General features: G+C 36.1%; 2 protein-coding genes across 3 annotated transcripts; both read right to left on the bottom strand.

Annotated features, from left to right (window-relative positions):
* Nucleotides 1–1,965: 1,965 nt before the first annotated feature.
* LOC112573915 (mpv17-like protein 2) lies at nucleotides 1,966–8,218 on the bottom strand. Its single transcript, XM_025254617.1, has 5 exons — nucleotides 7,500–8,218; nucleotides 6,701–6,862; nucleotides 6,066–6,142; nucleotides 5,676–5,804; nucleotides 1,966–4,407 (listed from the first exon to the last, which is right to left on the bottom strand). The coding sequence occupies exons 1-5, from the start codon at nucleotides 7,672–7,674 to the stop codon at nucleotides 4,372–4,374; spliced, it is 579 nt and encodes a 192-aa protein (XP_025110402.1). The 5' UTR covers nucleotides 7,675–8,218; the 3' UTR covers nucleotides 1,966–4,371.
* A 623-nt stretch (nucleotides 8,219–8,841) lies between these two features.
* On the bottom strand, nucleotides 8,842–17,332 carry LOC112573914 (F-box/WD repeat-containing protein 9-like). 2 transcript variants are annotated; one of them, XM_025254615.1, is made up of 9 exons: nucleotides 17,200–17,332; nucleotides 15,508–16,108; nucleotides 14,770–14,909; nucleotides 14,299–14,427; nucleotides 13,662–13,771; nucleotides 12,804–13,041; nucleotides 12,287–12,400; nucleotides 11,853–12,011; nucleotides 8,842–11,715 (listed from the first exon to the last, which is right to left on the bottom strand). In XM_025254615.1, the coding sequence occupies exons 2-9, from the start codon at nucleotides 16,031–16,033 to the stop codon at nucleotides 11,620–11,622; spliced, it is 1,512 nt and encodes a 503-aa protein (XP_025110400.1). In that variant the 5' UTR covers nucleotides 16,034–16,108; nucleotides 17,200–17,332; the 3' UTR covers nucleotides 8,842–11,619. The 2 variants fall into 2 exon arrangements, with proteins under 2 accessions (XP_025110400.1, XP_025110401.1); XM_025254616.1 differs by having other exon boundaries at nucleotides 17,104–17,249.
* Between the last annotated feature and the right edge of the window lie 257 nt (nucleotides 17,333–17,589).

Genomic DNA, 17,589 nt, shown 5'->3' with positions numbered 1-17,589 from the left:
TGCGCTGCTTTTTGTGTATTATGATATATATATAATTTATATTGTGCATAGTGTCTTTCAATGTGACTTCCAATGCCACCCAAAAAAAATTATGATTGTGTGAAAATAAAATATTAATTTATTAAGTAAAATGTGAACTTCGGACAACTTAATAATAAATCACGCAGGTTAGTCAAACATCTTTACCTTTTTGGTCCTAATACAAGCATGTGACTAAAGTATAATCACTATAATGTAAATTATGTAATGGTCTCTTCTGGTACGAAAAGCCTCCTCCGCGTTAGCGCCATATTGGCGTCTCTGTAGGGGAGAGTACCCACGTGGCAGGGGGACGTAATTAACGGCAACAATCGGCGAGCACAAAAAGCTCATGTATCTTATAAAATATTTATATACCTGTTTATTATAAACAAAAGAAAATAATCGCATTTGTGTACTATTAACAATAATTCACGTCGAAGTTGAAATCTATAAAATGAACTTATTGAGCATGCTCGAAAGTTTTTATCTGATTTTTCTTGATTTACACGAAGAACTATAAATATTACAGATCAGACTTCGGCTCTGGGTCAGTTAATTTGACCAGTAAGTTTATTTTGTGTCCCTGGACGATTTCATGATGAACACTGTACAAGCACACGTGTACATCATGGTACATTCTGGCGATAGCAGCAATTAAGAGAACCACTTGGCTGAATCAGATCACACTGCTTTTTCAAAATGTGAAAGAGGTGGTGGCTACAGCAGCAATGCCTGAGGGCTTATCCCTGCCCCTAATTGATGAACAGGAAATAGGCTGCATTGATCGAGTAAAGCTCAGTGCAAGATACTCTAGTTCCTACTTTTTTCGGTGAATGTCTACGCACCACCCCCTGTTCTCGAGATACACAAGCACAAACATCACATAACTCAGAATTCTGAGTCCAACAGCACATACACGGGTATGTGTACGTTGTCTAGGGCAACACAAAGAAGAGTAACCGACTAGAACAGACCACTGATTAAAGGGAAGTAAGCTATAGCAGATGAACATTTGCAAAGTTCCCTCCCTCTCACCACAATTCTATGATTTATCAATGGCAGGTTTCTTAACTGACAGTGTTAAGTGGGTTTAACGTTATCCTAATTGATCTAAGTTCTATTTTAAAAAAACTGATTTTTGTTGTAATCTCTTCTTTTATCTTTAGCACTTATTCAGTCTTTTCCAGTCCAGAATTGAAAGCGCCAAAGGGATATCATGACTAGGTTGTGTTCAATGTTATTTTCTTTTTGAAATAAGTTTATTAATGAAGTATAGAAGATGTAATATTAAATGTTATCTTTAACTACTTAAGTCTTTGAGTAACTGCACAAAAATGCAATATTTTGGTCATATATGTCAATCATTTAATTTATAACCTCCTTGTATACCTTATGAAATATTAGATAAACATGTTAAGGTGGGGTGGGGGGGGTCAAGCTTTGGGGCATATAACAGAGGTCAGGATTCAAGTCAGAATTGTTCACTGCAGAATACCCTGAGAACTTTGCTCAAGATGACCTGTTTAGCACTTATATGCACTTTCAAGAGAAAATCGCTTTATGATTCCAGGTCATATAAGACACAGATCATGTGCACAATGAAGTACTCATAAACCACATTTCCTTCAAGCATGCACATTTTCTCGTTCACTCACAGGTTCACACATAAACCTACCCGTACCAAAAAATGTGCGCATATACACACACACACTTACATTTGCAAACGCATGCCAAATACTTAAACAAAACTTTCAGTAAATTTTTTTTTTTTAAATAATATTTTAAAATGTTTGAGTAGTCCAAGCAGTAAACTACTTCAATGCACCAAATTAAGCAACTTTAGTGTTTTTAAGTGAGAGGCTGTCAGGCACTGCACTTCCTTGTTATATTCTGCTGAAGGCCTGCATGAATAATACTCTTTCATCTCAAAAAAGGCCAGCAGTGAACAATAAAAACTCATTTATTCATAAAACTTCACTTCTAACAGTGCCAGACTTGTGACAGTTACTCTGCCAACAGTCAGCATATCAACTGAATTTGTCACTGCTCTGTGAGGAACTTGCTAATGAGTACAATGACATAAGAGTTATTGCCATATCAAATGCTTTTCTTTGGTTCACTTAGCTAAAAGATCAGATGATGCAGATGTGGAGTTATGCATGTGTATGTTCACTTGAACATATTTGTATATATATATATGTGTGTGTGTGGGAAAAAAAAAAGAGAACAGAGAGATAATAATGAAGAGTTATATAACGTATACTCACACGTCTAAAGAGCATACTCTTAGTGCTTAAAACAGGAATGGACACCTTGAGCAGCATATGAGGGATGGAAGAATAGTGCACGGTGCTGGAAACGAATAGAAGACAAATAAAGATGATGCAAAGAGGCACCAAGTAACAAGGATTCTGCATAAGAAGAAGAGAAGGAAAGTAGCAAAAGCAGAAAAGGGGGAAGGGTAAAAAGGGACTCGCATTGTGTGGACTGTGTTAAGAGTAATGCTCAAGGAAGAGGTGTGTTTTCACTGCAGATTTGAAGGATTGAAAAGTAGGTAGGTGGCGAATATGGAAAGGGAGAGGGTTCCATTGTTTTGCTGCATGGTAACTGAAAATCCTGTGACCATATGTTGTTCTGGTGACAGGAAGAGTGATATGATCCCCTTTCCTAGCTCTGGTGCTTAGACATGCAGCAGAGTTCTGTACTCTTTCGAGTCTCTGAATGAGGTATGAGTGACAGCGAGCAAGGATGCAGTAATCAAGCCGAGAAAGAACAAACACAAAGACGAGTATTAGTAGCGTGCATAGAGAGAAAAGTTACGGATGGTGCAGATCTTTTATAGCTCATAATACACATACTAGTTATGAAACTTATCAAGAGTCATGTCAGAAATGATAATGAATCCCAGATTCCTGACAGACAATGCAAAGGTGATGTTGGTTTCACCCACCATGATGTGATTGGGCAGATTGATGACCGAAGGTTCTTCTTGAGTATAGGAGGGCTTCTGTTTAATCATCGTTTAGTTTAGGCTTGTTTTTTGACAATCCAGACCTTGTCGTGAATACAGGCTTCTATGATGCTAGTAGCAGAGAGACTCAGAAAGTGAAATGAAGCAGTACAGCTGTGTGTCGTTAGCATATGATTGGTGAGACTGGATGCATGATAAAAGGGGTTTCATATAAAAATGAACAGATCTGGGCCAAGTACTGAACCTTGGGAGACCCCCACAGAAAAGTGGAGCAGGGCGAGGGCCATCAATGAACACAGTTTGGGTCCTATCAGTGAGATAGGAGTTGAACAATAAGGGTGCAGGTCCAGATATTCCACATAGGGTTTTGAGTCTTTGAAGGAGCTGAGAGTAGTCGATAGTGTTGAATACAGCATAGTTAAGGCAGAAACATCACCACTATCAAGGACAGAATATGTCTGTGGTTACTTTAATTAGAGTAGTTGGTACTGTAAAAAGGTCTATACACCGACTGAGCTCATGTGATAAGGGAGTGCTCTTGTAAGTAGGCCCAGAGCTGTGTCAAAACTACTTTATGATCTTAGAGAGAAAAGACAAACTGGAAACTGGATAACTAGATAATTTAATTGTTCAAAACATTGACATCAAGCATGGATTTCTTAAGTAGTGGCCTCACCAGGGCATTTTAAAACAAACATGGGAACACACTCGTGGACAAACTGGCATTTACAATATTTGTGATGGCAGGAAATAAAATATCTAAGCACTCAAGAAGGCTTTTAGGCATTGGATGTAACTGGCAAGTTGTTGGCTTAGCTTTTAGAATAATCGCTTTCATATCAGCCTCAAAGACCAGTCGAAACTTGGTCAGAGAGCATCCAGGATTAAAGAACAAAAAAAGTATCATAGCTTAAACATACAAAGGCAAAAGACAAACCATGATTTCTTTAAATTACCACCAAACCTAAGATCACTTCAAGATGCTTATCAAGTTGAAAAGGTCTTAATAAAAGCATTTGTAAAAGTTTGCATAAAATATGCACTCATTCACAACTTTTTCCAAGAGGTAGTGCCAAGTTCAATAAAGTCACTCCATTTAAAATATCTTTTAAAAATTATAATGCATGCTAATGTTAAAAATTCAATCTCAAAAATACTATTTGAACACTAAAAAGTTGCCCTCATAATACTGCTATCACAATGCAGCAAGCAACATGCAATGAAGTCTTCAAATATGTCATAAAAGAGACGCCATAGTTTTTTTTTCTCTTAACAGTCAACGCATCATCTCTTTTTCATCAGATCCTGATTTTTTTTCTCTAGGTCAGATTTTTAATCAGTAACTGTTCCTCTTTTAATCATTTTCAGCAGCACATCTTTCATTTCATGGCTTTTTTCTCTTCCAGGTGTATATCCTATGCAAACAGAAAAAAAAACAACAAAAGAGTGTATAAAGTAATTTTGATCTACTAATGTTTGAGAAACTACTGTTAATTGTTGAAGGCATTGCAATACCAAATAATAGCTAACATAGAAAAAATAAAACAACTGCTGCATCCCCGCAACACACATATATAGTTCCCACTTTTCTTCTTTCACCACACTTTTTGCCAGAACTGTGATCTAGTTAGGACCATTTCTCACCACCCTCACCTCTCAACCAACACTTGAGACTGGTGACAACATACCAAGTCGAGACTATAGATATTTAATTATCATGTTAATTTTTAGACATCGCATTTCTCCCACCTTAAAGTAGGCATAATATGCTTTACAAACACAAAGTAAAATACATATCTATAAATATAGACTCAAAGATGAACACAGCATACATACACAGGATGACACCTGAAAACAGATCGATACAGACATAACACCCTAGCATCAAAGTAAAGAAGTAGGACATTGCAGTCAGGAAAGGTGGAAAAAGGTTAGTTTCAACACTTGTGTTCTGAATGAACTTCTAGGTGCAACACAGTTGTCACTACTTAGCACCAAGGAAGCAAATAGTGAACATGATCATAGTCGACAAAAGACACAAAGCACGATTCAGGATGGCTCTAAACACGCATTATTAGTTTAGTCAACACTCTTGAAAACAGAAAGGTCTGAAATGTAACCAGCAACAAGAAAGCACAAGGTCCAAAAATCAAAGCAAGTGAAGACTCCATGGTTTGTAGATCAGAAAAAGTGAAATTTGCAATAAAGAGGAGGCAATTACTTCTGACAAGATGACCCAGGCCATAGACTGCAGACGCTGTTAGTGGATAAAGTGGTCTATGAGGGAAAACAGCTTGGTACAGAACATAGGTAAATGTTGCAACAATAGACAGCTCAGCCCGACACACTGAAGTGAATGTACATCCATAGACAGGACAAAATGACAGTGGTTCCCTAAAGCCACTTAGGTGTATGGCCATCCCTTTCCTTTCAGTGAATGAGAAAGAGATTATGCTCACAAATGGCATAAAAACACAGCAAAAATAATTAAAACTGGCACAACTAATTTTAAATCAGGTAGAGCACACACTTAATGTTGGTTTTCAGAAATAACTCTGACACCCTGTACTCTTTAACTTAGCTCTGACTTAAGGAGAATAAGAAAAGCTTTGTTTTAGACATTCATTTTAGCTTTCATTTAGACATATTTAGAGATAGCATCAAAGTAATAGCTAGGTGTTACCTTATGTTTTATGTATGATAAGAAGGAGTTCCAACAAAGTGTTACCATACTGACATAGACCACACGGAATTCAGTTGGCAGGAAGTAGAAGTTAATCATCTGGGCTGGAGGCCATACACACCAATCAGCCTATAATAATAATAATCATAATCATCATCATAATAATCATAAGAATGGTGTTAGATTGGTGAGAGCAACAGCATAGTAATGACTGCCCCAGTGCTAGCACAGGATGATTATGATTAGGGAGGTGTTGATGACTATAGTGACAGTGCCAACAGATGCAATTATTAGTATCTTCAATGCCTACAGTGTACAATTCATCCTTGCTAAAGCTCTACAAAGTCTTTAAGTTTATATTTGATGGCAGTTAAAACAAGTGATACATACAATGTAGATGGTTATAAATTTTGCTTTCCATTCTGCAAAACATTCCTTCAGTGGTTTCCCTTCCAAAAGACCACTTGCTGCAAGCATTAAATATATGAATAGCATAAGGTTGATGCATCTTATATGGCAGGTTCTTACATTAGTTTTTCTTCTGCAATCCAGAACCACATTAAATGCTGCTTTTAAACAGCACACAAATTTTGCATGCAGTTCAATTCATCTGATCTCAAAACAAACTGGTATAAAACTTCAGGTCACCTTAGTCAAATATGCACTTGTACAGTCAAATATCCTACTGTCAATTTTGTGTTCTTCAATAATGTTTTAATAATTTATATCATAATTTAATAATAGCTATACATTCAGTAATAAATACTAATAAGAAAGTATAATACTGATGTAAAAGTATTATTACTGTTTAAAATCATTGTATCAGAGATTTTTACTGCTTTTGAGAGAGACTCTGAGACCACACAATAGATAAAGAAAAAAAAAAAGAGAGAGAGAGAGAGAAAATAGATTTTAATGTTATGACAAGCAAATTACTTTAGAGACAACACATTTTAAGTATTTGACTGGAGAACAGTCTCCCTCATGAAAATATGCAGTTTGCCACAAGTTGGAGATCAAATTACCAATCAGAAAAGTTGTGCAGAAGAAAGGTCCAGCTACCGCCTGATCAGCTGCTATTTTCTTCGTCACCATCTTTATCCCAGTTCCAATGATATATTTGTCGAGCATCTTATACCAAAAATGGTTAAAAGGTCCAAGCATCAGACCAATTATAAACATGCGTCCTGTAATGTCAAAGAAAGGCTTTTCTAAAAGTTTTATTGATATAACCACTTTACTTGAGTCAGATAAAATATACTCTTCTTAAAAAATACACTTACTTTTAGAATGGACTTTATCGTATTTGTTCTGTATTATGTCACAGCATAAATTTATTAAAAGGTAATTAAAATGCTTATGGAAGAGAAAATGTGGTAGAAATGTGACATTAAAATTCTACTAAAAAATAAATTTTTACTGGCAGTTTGGATCAAGTTGAAAAGTTGTAGCATCCTTATTAAAGCAGCAACTATAATGGTATGGTCTGTTTGCTTCTATGTACATGTGTGACAGCATAAGGTGTTTAATAACTATTGCATTATTAGTCTTGGTTCTTTGCCACAATATTACTGAAGTGTAAACCTGTAAATTACTGATGTTACATGTGAAAGCACATGCTCAAATAATTTACCAATATCTTACCATAAAAATAAATTATAGAATTATACCGATCTTCAAATTAGCTTACAAGTATATTGATAATAGACTATCTTTTTTAATAATCAACATGGTTGTAGCCGAAAGTGTTTGAAACATTACCAAGTTGCAACAAGACAGACTGAGACATAAGCCGTTTACTCTTAAAATGCATTAGCAAATTACCGCTTCTTTGGAAATCGTGTGGCACAATGTCTTCTTTTGTCTTTCTCGCATGCGTCTTCTCAATCGTTTGCACGATGCCATCTCCTAGAAAAAGCAACCCGCCACAGGAGACGACGTTAGTAACGAAAAGGTGTCGTTTGAAAAGGGTATGGATAATTGTTTTCAGAGAGTTCATTTTCCTTCTCTCTTTCTCCCTGGCTTTTAAATCTTGGTAAATATATCCTATTTAAGCAGGAAACACGGCATTGCTGCTTTTCCCGAAACCACGCTTGCACCACGGACCTGTGTAGTCAGATGTTCGTCCTTGCACACTGACGACAGACAGAGGTGATGCAATTTAACTACCTTGCTTGACTTAGTTAGCACTGTGCAAAAAAAAAACCAACTTTATGGTGGTCACTGGAGTTGGTTTTTTATTGTTATTATTATTATGTTACTGCCATAGTCCTGAGAATTGTTGTTGGGGTTTATTTTACAAGCCCTGAGGCGGCATGTCTCCATGAATTACCATAACTAAGGGGAAGCTACTACCATGCATCATTTGGTTGCCAGTCGACCACCGACTTGAATCACGTCCTTACGTCGACAAACGAAAGTCGAATCGGTCCTGGATGACATCAATGGCTATTCACATCAAATATTGCAATATAGCAATATTGTTTCGGCACAATATGTACGCAAGACGAAACTATTATATGCTTGTGCGAGAGGTGTCACGTTGTGAATCACGTGATATGCAAATGAAGGTCATAACCTTTGTGAAAACAGTCTCCACGTGCTGACTTGGGTCAGTGGACGCATGAATCTGTGTTTACTATCAAGATTCTGATCGACTTGTTATAAAAGTAAAAGTTCATCAGGTTTAATCTCATTGTTCGCTAATAAAGGTGAACCGTAGGTCAGTCAGCTGTCCCTTAACTGGTACCTGTCTTTTATTTTGGAGGGAGGAGATCACATGGATAGATGCGGCAGCTGACAGGACCCACCACTCTTGCTTATTAGTTTAGTAAGAAAGTGTTTCCACCTTGCGACGATTCTGCACTATGAAACGAGGGGGAGGAAACTAGAGTACCCGAAGAAAATCCCTGATGCCAAGCTCTGTGGACAGGTATATACGTGTCACATACAGCCACCCTCCCCAACACACACATTTGTCACAGCTGTGGAAGTACAAGTCAGGAGGACAGCTTCCTATTTACAATAATATCTGACTAATGACAAGCATATAAGGGAATATCTTGAAAATGTTCATAACTATGACAATGATGGCAACAGGAATGATCAAATGATAATTACTGATCATCTTTCTATATAGTTTGTGTTCCAAGCAAACAAAAACATGTTTCACGGTATTTCAGGCTTTATTTTTAATGATGTTTCACAAGATCCCTGCTATTTGTGCATGTTTATATGGTTACAGCTAGAAACCATCCACAATGCCTCAATCACTTTTCATACTTCATGTATGTGACTGTACATCTGTATAGGATGTTTTGAGTATCTAGATTTTTCATCAGATTGCTATGGAAATGAGAGAAAACCCTCAGTTGCTTGCTATCAACAAAATACATTTTTCGTTTTGTTTTCTGGATCACAGCTTAACATAAGGAATGGCATTGAAAATGAGGCATGACTGCATGACTATTCCAAAGATTTAAAAGAATATCACAGAAAATGCTTAACATACTGAGGACACATCCAAAGGAGCTAATGTGAAGAAAAAAATGTATGAAAATCACAGCATAGCAAAAATACATAACATACATAGTTACTTACAAATTGTTAACTGAAAAATACTACAATACTTGATGGCACAACTGAGCATGTTGCCAAAGCAGAACATACCAAAAAAGTTGGTTTTATAAAAACCAAATCAATTTTAATGCTTATTTTTTATTTTTGTTTTATTTCTTGCACCCATGTATGAGAAAGTCAACAAGAATAGTAATACACACTAAAGATAACTTTTTAACAATGAAACATGGAAAACTCCACATGAAAGCCCAGACTTTTTGTAAGAGGTAAAGGACCCTTCCAATACACAACTATTTAAAGTGTGCATTTGCTTGAATTGTTAAATATGCTAACAGAAGAACCTGGTGTTTTTAAGGCCTCACAACAACACCAATAAAAGCTCAAAGGCCAAAAAGTGACAGCAACAGAAAAACGTCCACTATACCAATCAGTGTCAAAATGGTAAATTCAATGATGGAAGTCAGTAGGATGTGAATAAACTGTCTTATGGGTCTGATGATAGCAGCACATTATAAATACAATTATTATTATGATACTGATGCTAGTCAAATATGCCTTAACCCAAATTTCTGACAGCAGAAAAAATTTATCTCTGACATTAAACATCAGTGCCATCACAGAATGTACTAAGAACATGAATTTAATGTTTGCATAGGGCCATTTTATGTAAGTTCTGGCCATGTTACAAAGCCAGGTCATATGTTGTTTATGACATATGAATATAGATTACATTTTAATAGAAAGCAATGTATTCAGATTGTAAAATGTTGAGATCAGTAGCCTGTGGGCCCAATTGGTCTGGTCATGTTCGAGCAGACTTTGACTATTAAATGGTTCTTTGACGGGCTTATTGATTATTTAGGCAGCCATACACAGTTCACAATACAGTTGAAGCCCTTCAAATATTTCAAATGATGGATAATAGTTTCATGCACCACACATCCCATATTAATTGTAATGGTTGATTCAAAACACAGTGGAAGCTCCATGGACAGCACAGTGGTTAAAATTTTTTTTTTTTTAAAAACATGGCATATAAGAAAAACTCAAATAAGAAAAAGAAAAACGCAAATAAGAAAAAGAAAAACAGAGGGCCGAAAATAAGGCATGCAGGATTTGGCGAAGGTGACACGGGCAGAGAGAAATTACAAGAGAACCGAAAGAAAAAAAGTATTTCTAAACTTGGATGATATTATAGAAGAAAGTCATAGAATTCTAGTAGGAGCCACAAAAGGAAATAACACTCATCCTTTCAGACATTACACGAGCTTGTAAAGAAGGCAACAATGAGACCTACTTAGTTGTACACCTTCTAATTAACAAGTACAGGAAAGAAAAGTTTAAAAGCCTCTTCATATGATTATTCTTTCCACAATTAGTAATTTTTATCACACTATAACTATTGTTTTAAGAAGAATGACAAGCTAAATAGCCTACAGAGCACAGCTACATGTAATGAACACAGTTAAATGCATCCACTTATTTGCACTTGCACACACAGACACATGCTACATTTAGAACTGATCTTTGATTTTGAAAATGTCCTTCTAAAAGGGAAAGAAAGAATAATAAAAATTTCAATCAGCCACTGCTTTGTTTTTAACATTTTTGATGGAAACATTGTGGTTATTTTTTTTTTAAATCTACTTTAAAAAACTTAGCAGTTGGTTGTCCTTCATGTACGAGGAAGAAGATTTGTGATTCATTTATGTCTGTGGCTTCTCAAGTGACTCCACAGTCCAAATAAGGAAGCACAGATGTACACTGGAATGCCATTATCATGACAAATAGCAGATATTCTGTGATGTGACTCCTGTGCATCAAGTCTCTGCTGCCAGTTGGCCTAAAAGTTTATTGGGGCTGCATAGATCAGTCTACACCATTTTTTCAAACAAGCAATCTGACAACAGGTGGTGTTCATCTTCATTCTTTGGAACATTTTCAAACCTTTTCAGTGTATGTGTCACTGAAGTCTCTGAAGATGGCAGGGATGTACAGACAATACATTCTCTCAGAAGAAAAGTGAGAGTCAGTATGTTAAACAACAAATGCACAGACATTTCTCAAGATATCTATATTTTTCTACAAACGCTTGTAAAAAGCTGTTAACCCACTTTGCACATTTTTACATCACAGGAAAATAATTAGGATACACTTCTGAAAGCATTTAGCTCATATTTTTTTCTAACTTGCAGGCTGTCTGCATAGCTTCTCAAAATTAAATTCAGTCACAAATCCATCAACTTCAAGTACTGGATTTTCTCTCTAATTCCCAAATCTAAAAGCAGCTTAAAACACTAGTAAAAAGTTTTATCATGACCTGAAAGTTGTTGTCTGAAATTTAATTTTGTTGGTAAATATTATCTTAAAAACGCTGCCACCCCCAGTCACACTTTGGCCTCCAGATTCCAACAGATATGTCACAACCCGCACTTGCCAAAACTCCATTCTTGAAATCGATCTAGAAAAACAGAATATGAACAATTTGTGTTATCATAATTTCTTTTAGAGTGTCTCTTATTCTGAATGAAATGTCTTGTAGCTTTGCTTGCAAGCATACACACTCTCCCACTTCTTTACCGATTTCAAACAACATACCCTTGCTACACCACTGTCATGTTTTTGTAGAGTGACAATTGCTTGGGGATCAACACTTGGTTCCAGAACCTTGATGGTCTTGTCATTAGATGAAGTATAGATAGCTCCAGTAGTGTGCACCACCCCTGTCACTTTGTCAGTGTGCCCAACATTGTAACGCTGCTCAGAAAGAAATAAAAAGTTAAACCTATTAAAGAACTATTGATAAAAGGTTAAGCCTATTAAAGAACTATTTTAAAAGTTACCCTATTAAAGTATTATTCAAAGAACTGTACTGAAAAAATCATTCCGAAAGTTTAGGTCTCCACTCTTTTGCCAGTACCTCACATCTGAATATTAGAAACAGGGTATTGGTGAAACATTGCTGGCACTCATAGTGATGACTAAATCTGAGCTCAGATAAGTAAAAGTAGACTGAAATGGATCTTAAATACCTGTACAAGTTCAAAATTTCCCAGTGTTGCATCAATAAGATTCAGAAAACCATGTTTATCTCCATACCACAACTGGTTGCAGTGGTAACTCATGTCTAAAGGATAGCTTTCTACCTGTAAGCACCACAGTACACACATAAATTTGGCTCAGAAAGAAAATGGGAAAGATGATGAATAAACATGAAATTAAGCTAAAAGATAATAAGGGGAGAGCAAGCCAACACAATTAAATCATAGGTTTACACGCTCCAAACTGCACATGCCAATGCATGTATACACATGTTCAAACAAGGATGTATAGCAATTAGGCATTATCTAAATGAATTTTGATAGGACTCATGTTTTTATTTTACACTAGTTTAAAGGAATCAACACATTAAAAGTAGCTATTACAATAATAAAACATCTGAAAAATGTAAGGGGATAAACATTTTAATGTTCTGATTAAGAGAAAAGTTAAATAAATAAACCCAATAAAAAATACACTAATGTAAAAATTACAGAATGGTTTTCCTACATGCACAGATTTAAACACAGCTTCTGCCCTTCGATCATACACTGAGATACTTTTATCCTCACTGCCTGCCACGATATATCGATCATCTCCTGTCACACACAGAACTGGTTGTCGATGCCATCGCTTAACCTTGACTGGAGACTCCTGACGAGGGTCAAAAAAATATACTTTCTTGTCAAAGCAACCTCCAACAAGGAGATTCGCTTCTGCATAGAGACCCAAAACTGCAGATTTGCATCTGAAAAAAGTATTATACAAAAGTCAAAGAACCAGCCACAAAAAAATTGGCAAAGACTACACACATCTCATTTGTTGCAAAAACAGGTTCTACCTGACGACCTGATAATGCCAGCAGAGACTTAACTGTCTAAATAGGGATTTGAACATGTAAGATTTAGAAAAAGTTGCAGAAATTTAGTAGGCACTTAATTTTTTGACAAACTGTACTCATAAAATGAAGTCATTTTTCTAAATATTTGATTCATCTAGTAGACATGAACCATTCTGAATTCTGCAAATATGACAACAATGCAAGAAAAAGTAAGGACTGCAATTAGCCTTGGTCTAATCATTCCATAAGACTAAATTGTTATGGTCAACATGTAAGGAAATATTATCCCAATTACATTTCCTGAAAAAAACAAAGTGAAGAGACAATCAGTTGAAAAAACATTTTTTGTAGTGGTTATGGCATACACTACTGATTCCAACTTCCATTTCTTGCCATTTTAGAGTCTACAAGAGTATCGTTACAAATAGTGTCTTGTACTGAAATCAACCCTCTCCTTTATTTAAAAAAACCCAACAAATTCCTTCTGCTCTAACATCAACTCTTTTGCATGCAGTGATGTTACTCACTTGTGAGCTGTGACAGCCTGACCTTCCACCAGATCCCAGACTTTGATTGTTGTATCCCAAGAACCTGTAAAAAGCTGTGTTCCCAATGAAGCCATAGACCATATCCAGCCCTGTGCAAAAGACCTGAACAATCAGCAGAACTGGACAGATTTTGGATAGATAACATGGGATGACAATGCCTCTCTTTCTCTCTCAATCACTTGTTTGCTAACATGCATTTCTCTATACAAAATGTGTATTATACTACTTTAAATTGCAGTTTCAAATCTTCTATTTATAAACAAAGTAACCCGCATATTATCAGAAGCGGTCAAGAAAAGAGTGAAAAATTTCCCTGTTACTAAAACAGACACAAAATGTGTGTGATAGTATAGCATGCCCCTTAGCACTTCAGAACAAAAACAAGACATGGACAGCATACGAGGGACAGAATAACAAACAACATATGAACTATGAAAGGATAAGCAACAGTACTGATAAGGTATAAAGACAAATGCAGAAAACACAAAGAGGAATCAAGTAACAATTACTGAGAGTAATGTAATTTTTCAAACGAAGACAAGCAGGAGAGTAGCAATCAGCAGAAAAGGAAAGGAAGGGTGTAACAAAAGACTAGAACAAATGCAGTATCACTGACATTGTGAGCTTTATTGATGCAGTGCAGCTTCAGGTCTTTTTTGGTCTCAGGACGTGAAGTGTCATATTTTCTTAGATCTAACAGAGTCAGGTAGCGATCACGTGATCCTGCAGCCAGAAAGTGCCCTTCCTGGAAAAAAAAAAAATATATAAAATTGACAACAGCATAAAAGCTTATAGATCTCATTAAAATTATTAAAAGTCAGAGGTATCTTTAATTTTATGGCATTAAATTTATCACAATTTTGGAAATCTGACTCAAATTATTTTACTTATATATGAAAATTGTATTATTGTATTATTAAAGAAACGTATGAAAGGTATTAGCAGCTAATCAGCTAATCAAACTAGAAAATCTGTTTGCAACACAGAAGCATCAAACAAAAAATCAACCTGATGAAAATAAACTACATTAACAGACAGAACAATGTGTATTGGCACAAAATTATATAATAGAATGTATTATAAGTACCTGCAAAAGATGAACAACATCAACTGCTGCAAACAGTCCTTCATTGAAAGTGAAATGTTCAAGATGCTGTTCAGGATGAGACCAGACACGGTGACTTCGCTCGCGATCTATGCATGCACCCTGCCAGTCAATATTCTGACCTGGGGCATAGTTTAAAAAGAAATCACAAATCAAAACTTTTCCTTGAAGACTTGCTACTGATATTATTGCAGTGCTTTATTTTTCTTCGCTCCAACATGTAGAACTTGGGGGAAAAGTAAACTCATAGCTAAGCAAGAAGAAATAGGAAATGCTGCATTTTGTCAAATACATAATTTGGTGATTCTATTATTGCACTGTCCAAAACACAGCTAGCCTATCCTGGAAGAAGGCGAAAAAAAGAACTGTTTTTCCATAGCCAAACGTTACACACAAATTTCTAATCCCTTCAATATATTACAAAATATGTTTACTCTCTCCAGCATATATTAAGTACACATTGTAATCTTCTCTAGAAAACCAGTTAACTAATTTTTCCTCACTTATTATAAGAATTTTCTTAAAAAGTCAGAAGTGAAACATAATTTTTAAGTACAGTAAACAGCAATGATGCATTTCCATCTCACCATCTATATTTTAACCTATAAACTGCCACACTATCTTGTGGAGAGATCAAACAAACTAAAACATAAATAAAATATTTAAAAAAAAATAATCAGAATTCAGGGAATGCCGTGATATCAAACTGTCAGTACTCACAAGAAACTGGAGGATATTTTTTTGGCCATCTCTTGGCAATGCGTATTCTCCAGTAACTTTCATCTGTGAACAGTTCCTGAAAGGTTTTGCAAACTTTGGACATGCTGCCAATGATCTCACCAGCTTCTAAGAAAGTGCATATGTGCAAGAGAATCTCAATGGGTATTGTGTCTAATGTAAAGGCTTGGTTTTCTTTACAAATGCTTGTATCGTCTATATTTACATTTAGGTCATTAAATTTATTGTCTAAAAGTTTTCCTTCCTCAACAGGGATGTCTGTAGGACACATGACAATGTTTTCTCTTGAAGCAATAGTAAAGTCTTCCCCACTAGCATGATGCAATCTTTGACTACTTATGGTCTGTAGATTCTCTCCACCATTTTGTTCTGTTTTTTCCTTGGAAGATGATTCACAAGTAGCATCTGATTTTGCTGCAAATGATTCTTGATATGATTGATACTCTGAAACTTGAAGTGCTGAGTAATGATGATCAGCAGAAGAGTGGCTGCTGCTGTGTCTTGCCATTATATATCCTAACCAGTTTTGACTGCTCTTTGATAATGTTAGAGTTGAATATTATTGCCAAAGATCATTTTCGTTCTGAAACAGAAACGAAATTATGGCAATGCATTTAACTTTTATATACACTCTATAATATCATATTATCATCTGATACAGTCAAATCTCGCTACTATGCCACCCCGCTACTATGCCACTCTCGGTATTATGCCACTTTTGCTCGGTCCCAACAAAATTCAGTGAAAAATAAATTTACTATGCCACCACCTACTGTTGCTACTATGCCACTACTGTGTGATTGTTAAAAGGCACAAGTTGTGAAATTCCGCGCAGTGCTCGATTATTATACTGTATGGTAGTGTGGGACATCGCAGTTAGGCGGGATGGAATATAGCACGCACACAGGGAGGGTGGAGGCTGCCGATGAAGGGTGGTCGCTGGCCGGGTGACAGCCCCGTGACAGAGGGGGTCGACTGGCGACAGGATGCAAGTGCGCGGATGTAGTTGGAAGGGGTGGAGGATGAAGAGGTGAGGAGGAGAATGAGAGGAGACAGCTAGCGCCAAGCCGACGATTCTTGAGAGCTTTGGACTGACGGGTGACTTGAGCAAATAAAGCCGTTTTTACGAACCCTCGTTATTATGCCACTCTCGCTACTATGACACTTTTGCTCGGTCCCGGTAGATGGCATATAGTAGCGAGATTTGACTGTACTCAGGACGCACAAAGGCAACTGCTTGTTAGACGAAGTGTATGCCATTAAAAACAAAGATGCAGCAATAAAACATTGTTTTTCTTTATTTCCCACACCCTTCTAGTAAAAGGTTAAAGAAACTTAATTTTGTTCTACCTGTGATTTCTTTCGTTCATAAGTTTATACCTCTGAAGCGTACATAAAATATTGACAATAAAACCTATCAGGACTTTATTTTTCTTTTTGAAAGAACGGTGTTAAATATTTAAATTATTAAAGTACGAACATTCCTCTGTTTTAAAAGCAATGCAACCCAGCCACATACATAATTCTTCACGAATATGATGTAGGCTTTGCTTAAGAATTTAAAAGTGAAAATCTTACTTGATTTTCTTAGTTTAACGTCAATTGAAAGAACACGCAATTCTGTGTGATTCGATCTTTGAATAAACGATTCATTAAATTCCCGAATAAACTCACCGCAACATGCTGCTGTTAGTATAAACAAAGCCGTGAACAAGTGTATATGAGGAAGCAATGGAGAGTTTCTAACGTCTAGCTTCACGTAAATAAATAAGATCAGGGGAACGTACTCTATTCTACACATTTTTAGTTCGCCACCAGCAGGCAAAGTTATGTTAAATAAATGATATTTTACCAACGAAAAAATTATCAGCTTGATAATGGTTTACAAAAGTAGCTAAGCATAATTAATATGATTTTCAAAAGGTGCTAAATAGCTGTTAGAATCAAAGCGTAAATACATTAAAGGGGAATAACACTATTAAGATAGCATGGAAAGGAGAGTTCTCTCCAGTGCACTTGTCTGCGCTCGAATGGAGAAGAGAAGTGGGAAATTATCGATGGTTG

This window comes from Pomacea canaliculata, linkage group LG10, assembly GCF_003073045.1.
Source record: "Pomacea canaliculata isolate SZHN2017 linkage group LG10, ASM307304v1, whole genome shotgun sequence".
Taxonomy (NCBI): Eukaryota; Metazoa; Mollusca; class Gastropoda; order Architaenioglossa; family Ampullariidae; genus Pomacea; species Pomacea canaliculata.
This window is presented reverse-complemented; position numbering and strand designations above follow the sequence as displayed.